Source organism: Bos javanicus, chromosome 5 (genome assembly GCF_032452875.1).
Source record: "Bos javanicus breed banteng chromosome 5, ARS-OSU_banteng_1.0, whole genome shotgun sequence".
Classification (NCBI taxonomy): domain Eukaryota; kingdom Metazoa; phylum Chordata; class Mammalia; order Artiodactyla; family Bovidae; genus Bos; species Bos javanicus.
This window is the reverse complement of record NC_083872.1, coordinates 104,919,378-104,936,541: the sequence shown is the minus strand read 5'-3', so window position 1 is coordinate 104,936,541 and position 17,164 is coordinate 104,919,378. Positions and strand designations below refer to the sequence as shown.

At 51.2% G+C, this 17,164-nt stretch overlaps 1 protein-coding gene across 1 annotated transcript in view; it reads right to left on the bottom strand.

The window, feature by feature from the left end:
• Positions 1-17,164, bottom strand: part of ANO2 (anoctamin 2) — a 341,322-nt gene that overhangs the window by 204,422 nt on the left and 119,736 nt on the right. The window contains exon 10 of the mRNA XM_061418167.1: positions 16,924-16,988. Within this exon, the coding sequence (XP_061274151.1) occupies positions 16,924-16,988 (65 nt within the window). The remainder of the gene's footprint in view (positions 1-16,923; positions 16,989-17,164) is intronic.

Sequence of the window (17,164 nt, the reverse complement as noted above, 5' to 3'; positions counted from 1 at the left end):
TGGAGGGACATATACACACTGCTGTATTTTAAATGGATAGTGAACAAGGACCTAATGTGTAGCACAGGGAACTCTGCTCAATGTTATGTGGCAGCCTGGATGGGAGCAGAGTTTGGGGGAAAATGGATACATGTGTATGTCTGGCTGAATCCCTTCGCTGTTCACCTGAAACTATCCCAACATTGTTAATGGCTATACCCCCAACAAAAATTAAAAGCTTAAAAAATAAATAAGTGAATAACTAGTCTTCATTCCAGCCACCCTCAGCTTCTGGGAAGCCCCTGTAGGACAATGCTTTTCCCCACTTCCTGCCTCGATTCCTCCCAGCGTCCCCACCCCAGGTGTCCATCCCCTCCCCTACACTCATTTCACATCAAGTCATTATTCAAACCTCAGCTCTGTCCTTGCATCTTCCAGGAGGCCTCCCCTGACTCACTCAGGAGCCCCTCTTCTGTTCCTTGCAGAGTGCCTGCACACGTTCACCAAGCATCTGGAACCATCCATGGGGTTGTTTTCTTCAGGTTAACTACAAGTTTCTTACAGGCCAGGATGCTTCAGCATCTCTACCTGGACGGTTCCTGCCTCGGGTTTGGAGTTTGCTAAAGCAGTGAGTCCTCTGAACATCAAAGGAATAGATGAGTGAGCAGGTCACAGCCCCCACAGGAGGGGCCGACCTGCTGGTCAAGCTCGGGTGTAGGCTCCTGGACTCTGTGTCCCAGCATCAGCCACCCAGGGTGACACCCCAGGCCACACCCTCAGCTATCCATCTTCTTCCCAAAGCCTCTCTCTGAGCAGGACCCCTTAAATAGAAAAAAGACTAGGACAACCCCTCTCCTCTATCCCCCTACGACCAAGGAGGAGCCTGACTCCCAGACACACTGCCCAACAGGGATGCTCTGAAGCCTGGAATCCAGCCACTCGGGGAGCCTGGCCTCCACCCTGCTTCAAGTTCACAGCCCACTAGCTGTTTACGTTCCCAACTCAGGCCAGGGGCATTGGCACTTTCATTCGAGCCATGGACAGACAGGGCTGTGCTTTGCTAGACTTGCAGGCGCAATAAACAAGCTGCCAGGCTGAACTCCGAGGGGTGGGCCCCAGCACCACCCTCCTGGGCCTCTAAACTCCTTCTATCCCTTTCCAAGAATACTTCCAGCAGACCCAGATGGAGGTGCCTTGTCACCGGGTCTGGAAGATGTCACTAGGAGTGAACGGAGCTGGCAGAGCCAGGCAAGGAAAGGAGGTGGAAGGAAAAGGGCTAAAGAAAATCCAAGGGTTATTGGGGGAGAAACAAAGATAGTTCATGCGGACCACAGAGGCAAAGGGGACTCAACACAGCTGTGAAGCTTGGAGATAAAAAACTTAGGGGGCTTTTGGATTCTGTGGGAGAAGGCTAGGGTGGGATGATTTGAGAGAATAGCATTGAAACATGTATATTATCATATGTGAACTAGATTGCCAGACCAGGTTCAATGCATGAGACGGGGGCTCAGGGATGGTGCACTGGGATGACCCTGAGGGATGGGATGGGGAGGGAGGTGGGAGGGGGGTTCAGGATGGGGGACACATGTACACCCATGGCTGATTCACTTCAGTGTATGGCAAAAACCACCACAATATTGTAAAGTAATTAGCCTCCAATTAAAATTAATTAATTAAAAAAAAAACTTAGGGGGGATAGGGGAGGACAGAGGAGACCACCTCGGGGGAACCGGATGTCAGATTTCAAACAGAAGGTAAATAGAGTTGGTTGGGCATACCTGCCACCCAGAAAAGGGAGAAAGAGAAGAAAGAAGAGCAAGAGGGACCTCAGTGTTGAGAATCACCCTTGTATAATCTATCTTCTTCCTCCCCCACCACACTTCCTGCCGAGAACATCTGTACCCACCTACAATCACACCCATTTCCTCTTGCCGGGGAGGGGGTAAAGAGACTTCTGATCTCTGGGACTTGGGGCGGGCACACTCCCAGACCCTTCCCTCTGGGAAGCCCGCTTGGCATCTCATCCATCCTTGTGCATGCTGGTCCAGCCAGGTGGCTCCTTGGAAATTATCATCACCTTTCACAGACGGTATCTCCCTGCCTCTCTGCCCCGTGGGGCATCCATCATGCACTGTCGACCTGGAGGGGACCACACTTGGTTTATGTTCCTGGACGTGCAGATAAGAGCCCTGGTTACCATGGAGAGCACAGCACTGAAGGCAGCATCCCATGGCAACAGGGCAGAGGGGCCCTTCTGGGCCTTTATACACACACGCACACAGACACCAACCCACCAGGACGACTGAACCATTTGGGGCAGCAGGCCCCCAGCTGGGCCTCCAGGGCCTTCCCTAGAGTCCCCTGGCCCTCATGCCAGGTCCCCTGCCATGAAGCTGCCACCCACCCTCCAGCCCAGCAGCCCTCGAGATGCCAGGCAAACTTTTCCACTCAGCCGGGCTTCTTAAGTGCCCCTGATAGACACCATGTGTCCCAACAGGAAAACACACACTCATCAACTCTACAAAATGCTCCAGATGTGATCAAAGCCAGAGAGGCAAAAGAAACCAGAGATGGGTTGTTTGGAAGAGGGAGAGGTTGAGGGAGAGAAGCGAGGAATCCAGGGACATGGGCGAGGGGGTGCCCCTGGGTGGGGGCGAGTCCAATGGGTGGAGACTAGAATTGGGGTCCAGACTCCTGGGTTCCAACCCCAAAGTTGACTTGGACCCTGGGGAGACCCCTGCCCCCAGACCAGCTTCAGGCTTGAGATGCTACCTGTCTGGCCTAGAAAGCTGACCCCAGAAGGGACATTACAGATCACCTGACACAGGTCCCTTGTTAGGTGAGGAAGGCAGCCGGTAATCAGCCTGCCTGGGGCATCCTCACCACCCTTCAAGCACACATTCTTTTCTTTGGGATAAAGCCCCAAATCTTCAAACGGCCATGACTAGACAGAGCTCTGGGTCATCTTCAGCCACGTGGTACCAGCAAAAACACATCCTTTCTGGAATCAGATAGGCCTGGGTTTGAATCTCAGATGGGCTAACTTTTGGCTCTGGGACCTTCCCGCACCTGGTCCCTGCTGCACCCCAGCCTGGCCCCCCCAAAACTCTCCCCACAGCAGACATAACGCCAGGCACCCCAGGCCCCCTCTGCCTGCCATGGGCAGTGTATCCTGTGAGGAAGAGAACCGACTCCAGCACCAGACAAAGTTCAAACCTCACCTCTTCCTTACTCACTAGTTCCGTGACAGCGGATGGCTTAACAACCTCTGCATCGCAACTTCTCATCTATAAACGGAAGCTAACAGTACATCGCACGGGGGTGATGTGAGTTGGCAAGCGCACAGGGCTTAAACGGTGCCAGCAGGCAGGAAGCACCATGCACCGTGAGCTGCCAACACTACTCTGCTCATCTCTGCCCGGCTCACTCATGAAGGCATCACACCTTGTGTAAATGTCACCTCCTCAGCAAGGCTGGACTGCCCTGTAGCTGTGCCCCCGTTACACTCTACACGCTCCTAGTGCAACCCAGGTCACACTCACAATTAACACTACATTATTGGAATAAATTGGGACAGTATGACATATACACACTACTCTATAAAATTAGATCAATAACAAGGACCTACTGTATAGCACAAGGAACTCTACTCAATATCTTGTTATAAGCTATAGTATTAATAGAAAACATATATATATATGTCTGTATGTATAACTGACTCATCCTGCTGTACACCTGAAAGTAACAACACTGTTAATCAACTATACTTCAATAAAAATTTTTTTAAAAATAAACTATACATGATCTGTCTTTTCCTGTTAGATCATATTCCATGAGACCAGACAAGGGTGAACCACAGGCCCATGTATTCCTGGGATGGTCCTGGTTTATACCTGTTGTCTCAGTGGAGCAGGTTACACTGGCATTCAGAAAATATTGACTCCTTTCCCCTTAAGAAAGGGTATAGTTATCAGAAACACAGGGACTTGTGCTAAGCCACGTGACTGCTTTGGCCAGTGAAGCACTATCAAATGTGATGTCAGCAATGCTTTGAGAGAGACAGCGTTCTTTCCCTTCCTTTCCTTGTGCCCTTGTGACTCAGCATGAGAGGAACATGCTCAGGCACCTTCTGATCCACTGAGAGCACGCAGACCTATGGAGACTGATCACGGTCTGAAGCCTGGAGCCCAGCCCAGCCAACCCTCAGCCTGAAGCAGACATTTTCCATTCAACCTACACACACTTAAGCAAGAAACATAAATGACTGTTGTAAGCTGTTGATTTGGGGACGGTTTGTTATGCAGCACTATTGTGAGAGTAGCTGACTAGTACACTCAGTATAACTATTAATAATGCTCCCTTTCACTCTCAAGAGTGTCCTAGGTTAGATGGCAAATTATCTAGTCACCCACAGCCAGTTCACATCTATCTTTTTAATCCCATTAGCACCTAAAACAATAATCACAAATAAACACAGCAATGATGCCCAGTAAATTTGTTCAGTTTCTCAGTTGTGTCTGACTCTTTGTGACTCCACAAACCACAGCACACCAGGCTGCCCTGTCCCTCGCCATCTCCCAGAGTTTGTTCAAACTCGTGTCATTGAGTCGCTGATGCCATCTAACCATCTCACCTTCTGTGCCCACTTATCGTCCTGACCTCAGTCCTTCCCAGCATCAGGGTCTTTTCCAGGGAGTCAGCTCTTCACATCATGTGGCCAAAGTATTGGAGCTTCAGCTTCAGCATCAGTCTTTCCAATGAATATTCAGGGTTTATTTCCTTTAGGATTGACTGGCTTGATCTTGCAGTCCAAGAGACTCTCAAGTTTTCTCCAGCACCACAGAATGGAACTGAATTATATATTCTCTTAAATCTCTTTCTCAAAACACGGAGTCTTCTTTCCAACTGGATGGTGAGAGGTCTGAGCTAGGGGACTCCACTATATCTTTCATGATATGCTGGCTGCTGGACCATCAGAGGGTTTAACCTCACCCCCAGAGTTAAACGTTCAGAGAGGGACTAGGATGGCCATAGGGGGTGTGATCCCCCAGGATTAGACAGAAAGGGGAAACAGACCAGACCAGGAGGTGAGCATGGAGAATGAGCGGCTTGCCTGCCTACCCAAAGTCTGAGGATTAGGCCACATGTCAGCCTAAGGAAATAGCCATTTTGCTAGAACTAAGAACAACTGGAAACTAAGCCACTGCCCCTACCCTCCTCCAGACTACAATTCCAAATAAAAAGTTCAAAATCCCAGTCCTCCAATCTCCTCTCTGTCTCTCCTGCCCGTGTTCAGTCAACATGGATTTTATGAAAGAAACCAATGGGGCCAAGGCAACAACCCTGAATCCTGAGCCCTCAAGCAGGGATTCCTAAGGCCCTGAGATGGGTTGGGTGATGCAGGCTGAGGGTCACAACCTCTCCACACTGGAGTCAGCCACTTGGCAGGGCACACAGCCACCCCGGCAGTCACCCAGTGACTGTATCTTTGGCTTTGTTGTTGTTTAGTCACTAAGCTGTGTCTGACTCTTTGCGTAGCCCGCCAGGCTCCTGTGTCCATGGGATTTCCCAGGCAGGAATACTGGAGTAGGTTGCTGTTTCCTTCTCCAGGGGATCTTCCCAGCCCAGGGCTCAAACTCACATCTCCTGCAACACCTTTGGCTACCTTGTGATAACCCCAAGGAGGTACTGGAGGACAGCAGTCTGCCAGGCAGGGATCTCGAAGCTTTTTGTTCTGTTTCGTGCTTATGTCTATGACTTCCAGACCCACAAAATGCTGCAGCTTTCCATTCCGAAAACAGAGGCTTGTGTCTGTGCGAAGCATCTGGGCATGCCCAGCTGATTAAATGGAGCGATCTTGCGGTTGCAGCTGTAACGTGTGTTCCAAGGGTGTTGTTCAGTGTGTCAAGCTGCTTTCTGTTTAAGTTGGTTACAAACACATGTGGTGTGCGTGGAGAGCATCACTCAGGGGAGTGTCATTAGCAGGCATGGGGAGCTCAGGGTTTCCACAGACGTGTGCTGAAACGGCAGCTCCAGGGATCAAACAGTTGGGTGGTGTCCATGGTGACGCATCACCTGGCTGGTCCCCTCCTTCCTTCCAGGGCAAGATCAGCCCCCTCCGACCCACCTGAGGTCCTTGCCTCCCACAAACAGGTGGTACCTTTCATCACAGCCTAGAGGGTTTGTGAAGAAGATGCAAAGATTCCTCTCTCCATCTCAGCAAGAGGAAGTGCATCAGGTCCAAAGGGCTGAATGATTTGCCCTAAAGTTTCCCAAGAGAGAGTGATTGAAAAACTGGTTCCCAACAGGTCCATTCCCACCTCGTGGCAAGAAGTGCTCAAGTTTTGAACCCTCGCAAGCCCTGTTGTGCCACTGGCTTAAATCCTAGACAATCCGCTCGGCAGCATCTTCTTTTGTTGTCTTTCATCACGACCCCTCTCTAGGCTTTCTTCCCCCTACACCACCCCAGGTATCTCCCCCAACCATCTCCCATGGCTCCAGGGCTCTCTTCTCAGCTGTCATCAGCCTCAGCCCATTCTTGAGCCTCTCCTTCAGTCAGTATCTCTGGACCAAGACTGCATCAGTCTAAATCCGGTCAATCCCCAACCTTATTTCCTCTTTCCTTCAAATCTCTCCTTTCTGCTTAAAACTCACATGTCCCCTAAGTCTCATTTTTTTCTCTTCTTGGCCACACTAAAGCTAGTTATGAGCCCCTTCAGCAGCTTTGGCCCACCCCTTGGCCACCACCTGGCCCCCGGCCCCTCTGCGGACAGCTCTATGCATGGGTTCCCAGTTGGGTACCACTTTACCTCGACGGTTTCCATCAGATTTACTGTGAATACCTGGGGTTCCATCACTATACTGCAAGCCTGCTTTGACACCACACCCAGGTCAAAGCTCAGCATCAAGTAGGCCCTTGATGCAGGGATCCACTCCTGTGTCAATAGACGCTGAGTTCTAAGAAAAGTCTCTGATGGTCTGGATTTCTTGCGACCTCCCAAAGCAAGCAAGAAGAACAAAATACAACTCTTCACAGCAGAGGCACCTGCCTTATCACACTGACTCAGGTCCCATCCTGGAAACACCATTTCACTCACTGGGAAACACCAAGAAGACATTTCCATGACAACAGCAGAGCCTCCCTAAATCCCACAGCAACCAGGAGGCAGACTCCTGGGCAGGTTGCCTAAGAGGCTTACCTGGTGCTTAAGGCTGCCTGCTCGGGGGTCAGGTTACTACACCTGCAACGGAGACAGAGCAGCAAACAGGAGTCGGGAAGGAACCTACTCCACTGACAAAAGCAAGAAGTGACAATTGACAACCTGATGACATGGAAGAAGTTACGGAAAAAAAAGACTGTGAAAAGTAGAAGTGAGAAAGCAAAACCATAGCACGCTGGGATCTCCTAACAAACTGCTCTGGCAAGTGACACATCACTCCTGCTGAAACAGGGATGTTGATGAGGTTGGCCCATCACAGACCAGGGGGTGACCAGGTCAGTGAGCCCCTCTCCCCTCGCCAGACCGCACCAGGTGTCCCTCAGAGGCTGCTGACTGGAAGGATTAATTTGAGGAATCTGGAAGCCCAGATCGCCTGACATCTGGCTGGACAGAGCTCTGGGTCACCTTCATCCGTGTGGTACGAGGGCAAGCGTATAGTTTCTGGAGTCAGACAGGTCTGGGGCTGAACCAAAGGTGGGCTGGCTTGTGGCTTCAGGAAGCTCCTATCTCCTGAGTTCAGGGTCTCCCTCTGGAACATGAAGTAAGAACAGCCGTTTGGGAGGGTTCCTGGAGGCACAGAGCGCACCATGCAAACTGCACGATCCCAGTGCACTGATTCACAATTTTTTAAAAAGCGTCTTATGATTATATAATGTTTGTCAAGACTCTTGAGCTTGAACTGTATCAAATTCTGCTGGTCTAGGAAATAGTATAATTTTTCCCGAGGGAGCAGATAACTAATAGATTTACTTAACCAGACCTATGCCCCTCACCACGCTATTTGCACAACTATATCGTAAGCCTCACCATACTGCTGTCAGGCATTTACGACAGGTCTTCTGATCCTCATAGCTGAGGACATGGAGGCTCAAGAGAGAGTGGCTTGTCCAAATATCATATCACCTGCTGTGAAGGCTGGAGCCAAGCTGAGTTCTTCTTATGGTTAACTCACTGCTCTTGGTCCAGAGGAACATCCCTAGACAGGTGCCTCGGGGTCTGATAAACATGTGGACGGTCACCATCCATCTCATAATTTAGTAAAGACTCCGCTCCCTCTCCACTTCTTCCTAGAGTAGGAACTCTTTGTGTAAGTCTTTCTTCATACCTGCTGCCCCGCCCCATCTCTGATCACATTACCCTTCCTTCTCTGAAACAGCTCTAGCCTGGCTGGGTTTTCTTTAAGCAGGATTACCTGACTTGCACACGTGAGGTTTTGCCATGACTTGGTAAATCCCTAAGTGATGTGATCACCTGAGGTTTTTTCATGGGTCTGTGGGTGCTGTCATGCATCAAAGGATGTTTCTAGAAAGTCACAGTCACCACTGAAAATCTTTGCCCGAGGCACAGATGGGATGTGAGCACCCCATCACAGATGACTTGCTTGGGGGCCAGCTTCCCCCAAGGATCTTTTCTATATAATGTTTTTCTACAGTCTCACAGTTACTTTTTGAAAATGTTCTCTATCCGTCTGTCCCTAGATTTCCCAGAAAAGCCAATTGAACATCTACAAGCTTTGAGATGTGACTTTGAGCTTAAGCTCCTTGAAAATGGGGTCATGCTTAATTCATCTCCATTCTGCCAGCATCGATTTCTGACACACCATCAGCGCAAATGCGTGTTGGCTTAGCTACACCAGGTGAAGTGTGGGGCAGGAGGGCCCTGCTTTGACTGCCAGGATAGTGGTCTTAAAGAGGACCGCAGTGATGATAAAACTGTTTGAAGAGCCCGTGACACAGGAGGACATGGAGCAGGGCCAGGTGTGTTTTGTTTGCAGGAAAGAAGGTGTGAGAATTATTAGGGACACAAGAACTATTTTCAGATATTTAAAGGCTGGCCTTCTCAACAGAAGGGCTTCCCTAGTTGCTCAGTGGTAAAGAATCCACCTGCAATGCAGGAGACTCGGGTTCGATCCGCGGGTGGGGAAGATCTCCTGGAGAAGGAAATGGCAAACCACTCCAATATTCTTGCCATGGAAATCCCACGGACAGAGGAGTATAGGGAGCGAGCTCCGTCCCTGGCAAAGGTCATGAGGAAGGAGGCTTGGCATACGCAAAGGTGGGATCAAGCCTCAGGAGTCTCCCTGGAAATTCTCGAGCAATCTACCCCCAAAACCAGAGTCTGCCTACTTTCTGCTTTGTACTTTCACCTACGCCTCTGACTTTACGGGGGGCTGTCCCCCACTACCTCTCTCTGAAAAAGAGTTAGCTTACAGCTCCAGTTAATAATTCCTGGGTGTGACAGTGTTTCAACCTACAAACTCCTTTGGAAGTCCTCTAGCCTGCCTGAATAGGTTTTTCCGGCCACATGTGATTGTTCAGAGCCTCCCAACTGTGAGAGGCAGGAGATGTTCTAAACTGTCTAAACACAGATTCTTTTGAGTAGTTAAAAGATTGATTAGAATTGTATTGGTGAAGGGTTTTTCACTTGTTGGGTCAATGTTTGCTGCTAAGTCTCCATACCCCTTACCTACTGTGTCCTTGGCAGTGTATTGATTGATATAATGGGTGTATAGAAATGTAAGTAGTAGCCTCAATGTTTGTAACCTTGGACGCTTGAGTTAATTCTTTGATTGAGCCCACCTCACCTTTGCCCTATAGGAATGCAACTCTATCCAATGCTTTTTGGAGGCTGGCGCCTGACTTTAGAATAATCGCCTGACTTTGGAATAATCACCTTTAGAGAAAAATAAGTTTCTTAAAATGTTAACAGGCCTCCTGGCCAGAAGATGATGTAAATCACCTGAACTTTTGCATATGATAAGTTTGAAAGCCTGGCTTCGATTAGAACCAGGAACTGCTGTCCTTGCATGACTCCACCCCTTCCCCCATTATCCTCTATGCACAACTTAAGGTATAAACTACTTTGAAAAAATAAAGTACACCTCTTTTTGTTCACTGAAATTTGGTCTCCTTTCTTTCTTTCTTTCACCTTCTGGCTGAATTTTTCCTCTGAGGCGGGGAAGCTCGTCAAGCCTACTAATTTTGCCTGGGCTTCTAAGATCCGACCGGGGAGACCTTAGTGTCTCCTCTCCTTCGGGAGAACGGGAGGACGCCTGCGGCCTTCGTAGGTGACGTTAATTCCCTGCTTTGGAATTTTATTCAGCCTCTTTTCTTCACTGAATTTTCCTACTGAGCTATCCTTATTTCAGCCGCTTTTCTCCACTAAATTTCCTCACTGAGCTATCCTCATTCTATTACTCTTTATATCCTTAATTAACATTTAATTAAGCAATTGTTCCCTGATCTTCGCCTACGCCGTCTCTCCTTCGAATACCCTGGATCAGCCGGGGCTGGTCCCCGGCAGAGGAGCCTGGCAGGCTACAGTCCACAGGGTCACAAAGAGTCAGATACGACTGAGCAACTGAACAATAACAACCACCAGAACCCGACATTTCGAGCCACTGGAAATAGTCATGGAGCCAGAGCAAGAACTTTGCCAATTTCCCCTGTTTAAGTTCTGCCCCCTGGAGCTCCATGGAAAAAGGGCTTCTTCCAACAGGAAATGTCTAGCAGACAAATACTCTGCCCCCAAGGCCAGGCACTTCCTACTATAAGAAAAATAATGCAGGGTGTTTGCTCGATCAGTATGCTGGGAGTGGAAATCTTCCATCCCCTATCCCATGTCCAGGCATGGAGGTCAGCCAACCTCTAAGCTCCACCCACCTCTGTGACGTCATGGTTTAGTCCTGGGGTTCCAGATAAATGAGAGTTGACTGCACACAAGGGCCAACGAAACAGGAATCCTATAGCTTGTCATATATTTTCAGGCAAATACCAGCTTCTCTCCTCCTCGGTAAATAGGACCTGACAAGAGGGGGTCGGGGAGGCAGGGAGCTAGTGAACTGGACTCTCACCCCCACCCACCTCTGGCCATGCAACCCTAGGAGGCCATGGGGAGTTCATGCAGCCTCCTGGCGCAGTGGAAGCCACCAAGTACTGGTACTCCAGGAAGGAAGATTCAGTTTGATCCAAAACAGGAGCCACCAGCTAGGGAAGGCCGGGAGGCCACCCTCGCAGGACCAGAACGGCCTCAGGGTGCAGTTGGGTGCACCTCATTCAACTCCTGACCCACTAGCAGCCCCAGGCTGGCTCCTCCCCTCTGGAGGGTTCATGACATCTGGGGAGGAGGAGGAGGGAAAGAAAGGAGAAGGGGGATAGGCCTCTTTCCCAGCTGCATCTCATATGCAGCCTGACTTATCTCCCTGTCTATAAAATGGACCAGAATACAACAGCACAGAACATCATTACCCATGTTTCTGCTGCAACCGGCTACTGCCTGCTCTTCTCTGTCAACTGTGCTCCTACACCCTCAGAGGAAAAAGAAAAGTCTTCTTCAGGCCCATGAAATATGACCCCTTTTCAGCCTGCAAAGTGCTTCCTGGCTCAGTCCAATACTTCAAAAGCTGAGACTCACAGAAAACAAGCAGCTGGCCTCACACATCACCTCTCCTTGGTTTCCTCTGTTGGGTCCAGCCTCATCTCCTTCTAACCCTGGATGCTCTGCTCACTTACGAGGGCAGAGCCAAGGACACGGGCCAGGTTTGGCATAGAGTCCAGGCAGGTGAGTGAGGTCTGCAAGTCAAGTTCTTGACCTGATCACTCCCGATCGACAGTCAGGAAGGACCTGGCTCTGGGCAGCACTGTGATTTCTGGCCAACAATACCAGGCTCAACAAGTCCATATTTGGGGCAGCCGAGGCTGACAATGAAGACACATTCGAGACCTTTAACCCTTTAACTTCAGGCCTTCAGAAGCAATGTTTCTAATTCAAGTGCCACCTCTTACAGAAACTCTTCTCTTACTCTGCTAGTAGCAACTACTCTCCAACCATTGTCCCGTCCAATCACGTTCATACTTATATTACAGTCCTTAAAAGTCTTCACTCCATCCTGCCTCGCACATGTCTGGCTCCCTATGTGACTGCTAGATCTTTAAGGACACAAACTGCACCCTATTCCTCGCCATGCCTCCATGCGTTGAGGGCACACAGACTTGTTCACTGTGAGCATCAGTAAATGTTGATCGCATTGAGCTGAACTGCCTGTATGAATCCCAGCAAAGATCAAGAAGAAGGCAGCAGGCTCAGGAAATAATTCATCATGGGTTGATCAACGTTCTTTTCTCCTCTCCAGTCCCTCCCCCAAACCAGTTGTGGCCAATTCTCCCTGAGTCTGACCTGCTGAGAAGCCTCCTAAGGAAGAACGTGGCTTCCTCTGTCTCTCTCCTCTGGGCGGGGTTGGGGAGTGGATGTGGGTGCGTTTCAGGAAGATGGAAAAAGGGCTCAGAGACAGAGGCGGGTGGATCAACCTCCTAGTGGCTGTTCTGAGGAATTCTGGCAAGGATCAGGGCCTCTGCCTTGTAACAGGAGGTGTGTGCATGCTCAGTCTCCTCAGTCGTGTCCAACTCTTTGCAACCCCATGGACTGTAGCCAGCCAGGCTCCTCTGTCCATGGGATTCTCCAGGCAAGAATCCTGGAGTGGGTTGCCGTGCCTTCCTCTGGGGGATCTTCCTGACCCAGGGACTGAACCTGCATCTCTTACATCTCCTGCATTGGCAGGTGGGTTCTCTACCACTAGCGCCACTTGGGAAGCCCTTGTAATAGGACGAGGGAAAGCCAATTCCTGAGACGCCGGTTCTAGATGGGCTCTCCATGAGCGGGGCTGGAGCGGGCTGAGAGTCTGTGATGGAAGGGATGGGTACACAGGTGGGGCACAGCGCCACTCTTGCTGTCCACAGATGCCACCCAAGGCCTCCTGATACCACTGAGGTCTTAGGAAGAGGGACTGAGGAAGCAGGACGTTGCTAAGAGGGCGCCAGACCCGCCACAGGGATAGGTGCTACTCTCCCCATGAAACGTCATCCCCAGAAGAGGAGGGAACAAGGAAGAGCCATTCACCCCTCTCCAGACGGTACAGTGGACACTGCCTATATACGATGCCCTTGGTGCATCCCCCAAGGTCACCAGCTACTCACCCTGAGGTGAGTGGACTTCTGGTCTCCTCTCCTCCACATGCCATTGTAGTTAACTGGCAGCAGATGCTTTCAAATATAGTTTTGTATATCAGCTTCAGTTAGTAGCTAAATCTAACTCAGATGTTTGAAGCCTATTGTTTGTCTCATCCACAGCAAAACCTCCCAGCTAAGAAAAGCAGCCTGTGAGTGGATATTCATTTTCATGAAAAGACAAGGCAGGGTGCTGGCTAATATGGGATCAGCACTACACACAACCCCAAGGCCCGGGGTACCCCAAGGAATAAAAGCCATTCCCCTCCTGGGACATCAGGGCATGAACCTTAGGTGCTGAAGGCAGAAATCTACTCCTCTACCTGTGAGGATGCTCATATTGCCCCAAGAGACTAGAAGAGCCACCTCCCTCCAGCCAGGACAGCATTTCCCCCACTGGCTCCATCACAAACCTTGTTTCTGCCTGGACACCAGTGCCATGGGCTGGGAATTCCCGAAGAATCTACTGGGGGGGAGTGGGGGTCCCTGCTGGATACCTCCCTGGGGAACTTCCCATGCAGCACTTACACACACACATACATGCACATACACATACACAAATACATGCACACACACACATGCAGAGTCGGGCTGGGACCCCCATTAGCACCCTCACCACGCAGCCTGCTGGACCCAGATGCCCACAGCAGGAGGGAGGGGCTCACGGTGCGGGAAAGGGCATCTTGTCTCCCCTCTGCCCAATGTCCACCCCTGGGAAAGGAGCTTCGAACCCCACATCTCCAGCTTAGGCTTGAAGGGCTGCGGACAGGTAAGGATAGCTGGTCCCAGGGCTTTACATGCAAACAGACCTCCCAGACCCTCTGGGCCCTCAGCTGCTCTCTGCTTTTGAATGTCCCAAACCACAGGCACGGGGGGAGGAATGGAGCTCAGTGTTGACAACAAGAAGCCAGGGGCCCAAGGGAACAGGCGGGAAAGACCCTGCCGGCCTTTGGAAGAGTCACCTCCAACTTGGACAGGACACCCCTGCTTCAGCACAGAACACATGGGTGCAGTTACCATGTGAGCCTGCAGGGGGCACAGTTCACAGGTGTGCACTGCAATGGAAGCACAGGGTCTGGGCAGCCTCCGACTGGATCCTGTGGACCACTAGGTCTCCAGAGGTCGAGGCAAGAAGGATGAAGAACAAGTAGCAAAAGAGAGAGATGGTGCTGAAGACACACTCCCAAGAGCTGGTGTCTGACCGAGGACTAGGACGCGGGAGAGGGAAGACGATGGGGAGAAGGAAGCAGGCGACGTGGACACAGGAGTTTGCGTGGAGCCGGCAGAGTGCAGGAGCTGTTCTCACGCCCTCCACCCCAGTTTCCTCTCCATGAGCCCCACAAGGGGCATGCTCATGGCATGCCTGTTTCCACGACCCACCTGTACCCCCAAGGCCTCTGTCCTTCCCTGTCTCCCCTTCACCTCTTCTCTCTCTCTCCCCTCTTCTCTCTCTCCCCTCTTCTCTTTCCATGGTTATCTCTTCTCTCTCCAGCAGAGCAAATTCCTTACCCCACTGGGCAGACAACAGTCCCTCTACTCCCGCCCCCCACCACACACATTACCATTCCCTTCCCTCCAGCCAGTATCTGAGAGATGCTCCAGGCTCCAGGCATATCCAAGCTGCTGGCATCCTGCAGGGGTTGCAAGAGCCCCCGGTTCCCAGATCTGAGCAGCAAGTGGACACTGTGACATGTGGTAGAAACTCTGATTGAAGTGGACACTGGGACCCACATTGGACACTGGGACCCACAGTGGACACTGGGACCCATAGCTTCGGGCTCTGCGTCCTTGGAAACCGCCAGGCCCCAGAGCAGGGCTTTGCAACAAAGGCAACTCTTCCCCTGCAGGTGAGGCCTCTTTGGTGGCTGAAACGGGGTGCACCCTGGAGCTGCCGTCGCCCACTTAGCTGGCAGCCGGTCACCTGAAGTTTCCAGGGAAAAGACGAGGCTCTCCAGTAGGGAGAATTTTTATTTTCTGGAATCATATTTTTAAGAAACGAGTTGGAGAAAACAGGCGACAGTGTGGGTGGCCACTGGCGAGGCCGAGAGGAAGATCAAAGGCTGCCAGGCATGGAGGAAGCGGCCCGGAGAACAATCTAGGTGGCCGCGCCTCACAAAAGCAGCCAGGGGACAGGAGGCGCTGGGTGAGGGGCCGCGGTCACCCGCATCCATGGCCCAGCTCCCCAGCCCCAATGCCTCGGCTAACAGCCTTCAGCTGGAACAAACACCTGCCGTCAAGAGACGTCCAGCTGAGCTCCCAGTTCCCCGGGAGGGCCATCCCCTCTCCGCGTGGGAGGTGGGCCTGCCCAAACTCTGACTCCCAGCCTGCTGTCTTCTTCCAAGAAGGAGCTGGAATCGCTCCCACTGGACCTGGTCCTTCTGGCAGCCGCCCCTCTCAAGGTCCCAGCCCGGGGCAAGCGGCCAGGAACACTCTCCGAATTTGCCGGCTGATGAATTAGCTCATGAGAATGAGCCACGAGTGACCGAGTGGCAGCGAGTCCTCTATGTCAGGCGCGGGGCTGAGGGTCCCCATCATTTCCAAATGAGTGTGCTGGACCAAATTTCCCCACAGAGCCCTAGGCTCAGCCTCCCAGTTTAGGGGCACCAGGATGCCCTGACTATTCACTGGAAGGACTGAGGCTGAAGCTGAAGCTCTTAATACTTTGGCCACCTGATGCAAAGAGCCGACTCATTGGAAAAGACCCTGATGCTGGGAAAGAGTGAAGGCAGGAAGAGAAGGGGACGACAGAGGATGGGATGGTTGGATGGCATCACTGACTCAATGGACATGAGTTTGAGCAATGTCTCAAACTCATTGTCCCAATGTCTCATTATCTCAGTGTCTCTCGCTCTGGGAGACGGTGAAGGACAGGGAAGCCCGGCATGTTGCAGTCCACGGGGTCGCAAAGAGTCAGGCACGACTGGGAGACTGAACAACAGGATGCTGAAGACCAAAGAAGGGTTATGACTTGCCCAGAGAAACAAGCGCCCCCTAGTGGCTGGGCCTGGACAAGACCCCCATCTCCAGAGTATCAGCTCAGTGCTCCACCATTGCACCGAGTGGCCCAATATCACTCCACCTGAGAAAGACTCGAGGTTCTAACAGCCCTCAACCATTTGAGACTCGTCAGACCTATCGAATTCTAGAAAGTTCTTTCAGAAAGCTTATAACCTCTGTTCTGTACAAGCTGCACAAATTCCCGAGGCAATTTTGGGGGCAGCATTAAAAGGGTGGGATTTAGAACCCAGTCTCTCCTCCCTTCCAATCATTCTGGATAAGCCGTAAAAAGTCCACATATCCTCTCAGACCAGTCAGTTTATTCTTTATATGATTTGTCAGGTCTCTCCTCCTCTTGTTCGGCACTGTGGCTTCTGGGCCATGACCCAAGGATCTGTTGCACCCAGATCCTTCTTGAGGCAAATCGGAGGGATGATAATAAAAGAAGAACTCTACACACCCTTCTCCCCCAAGAGCAGAAAGGGGGAGACCACAGTGCTGATGACCCCAAGATGCAAGTCACGGGACATCTGTCTGTATTATCTGCTGCCCCATGGCCAACACTGCCCTCCCTCACCCAGGAGCTGGTTCGCCACCGGTAAGACACAGAGCAGTGGAGGGAGGTAGTCTAGAATAGTCCTCTGCTTGGCCAACAGACCTCCAGGGGCCAAGAAGGTCAGCAGGGATCTTTCAGGTCCTCCTGAGGGTCCCCTCCCACATCTTACCTGATGAGGTCAATGGGTTGAAACTTATAAAACACCCCGTAGCGTGCCCATTCTTGATACAGCAGCTAAACAAGAAAAACAGGGAACCAGGTTAGAGGTGAAGTGGGCAACTGGTCACCTTTTATATCCAGCTTAGCAAGTCAAAATTAGACACTTGCCAAGGCATGGTGGCACTAGTGGTAAAGAACCCGCCTGCCAATGCAGGAGACATAAGTGATGCAGGTTCGATCCCTGGGTCGGG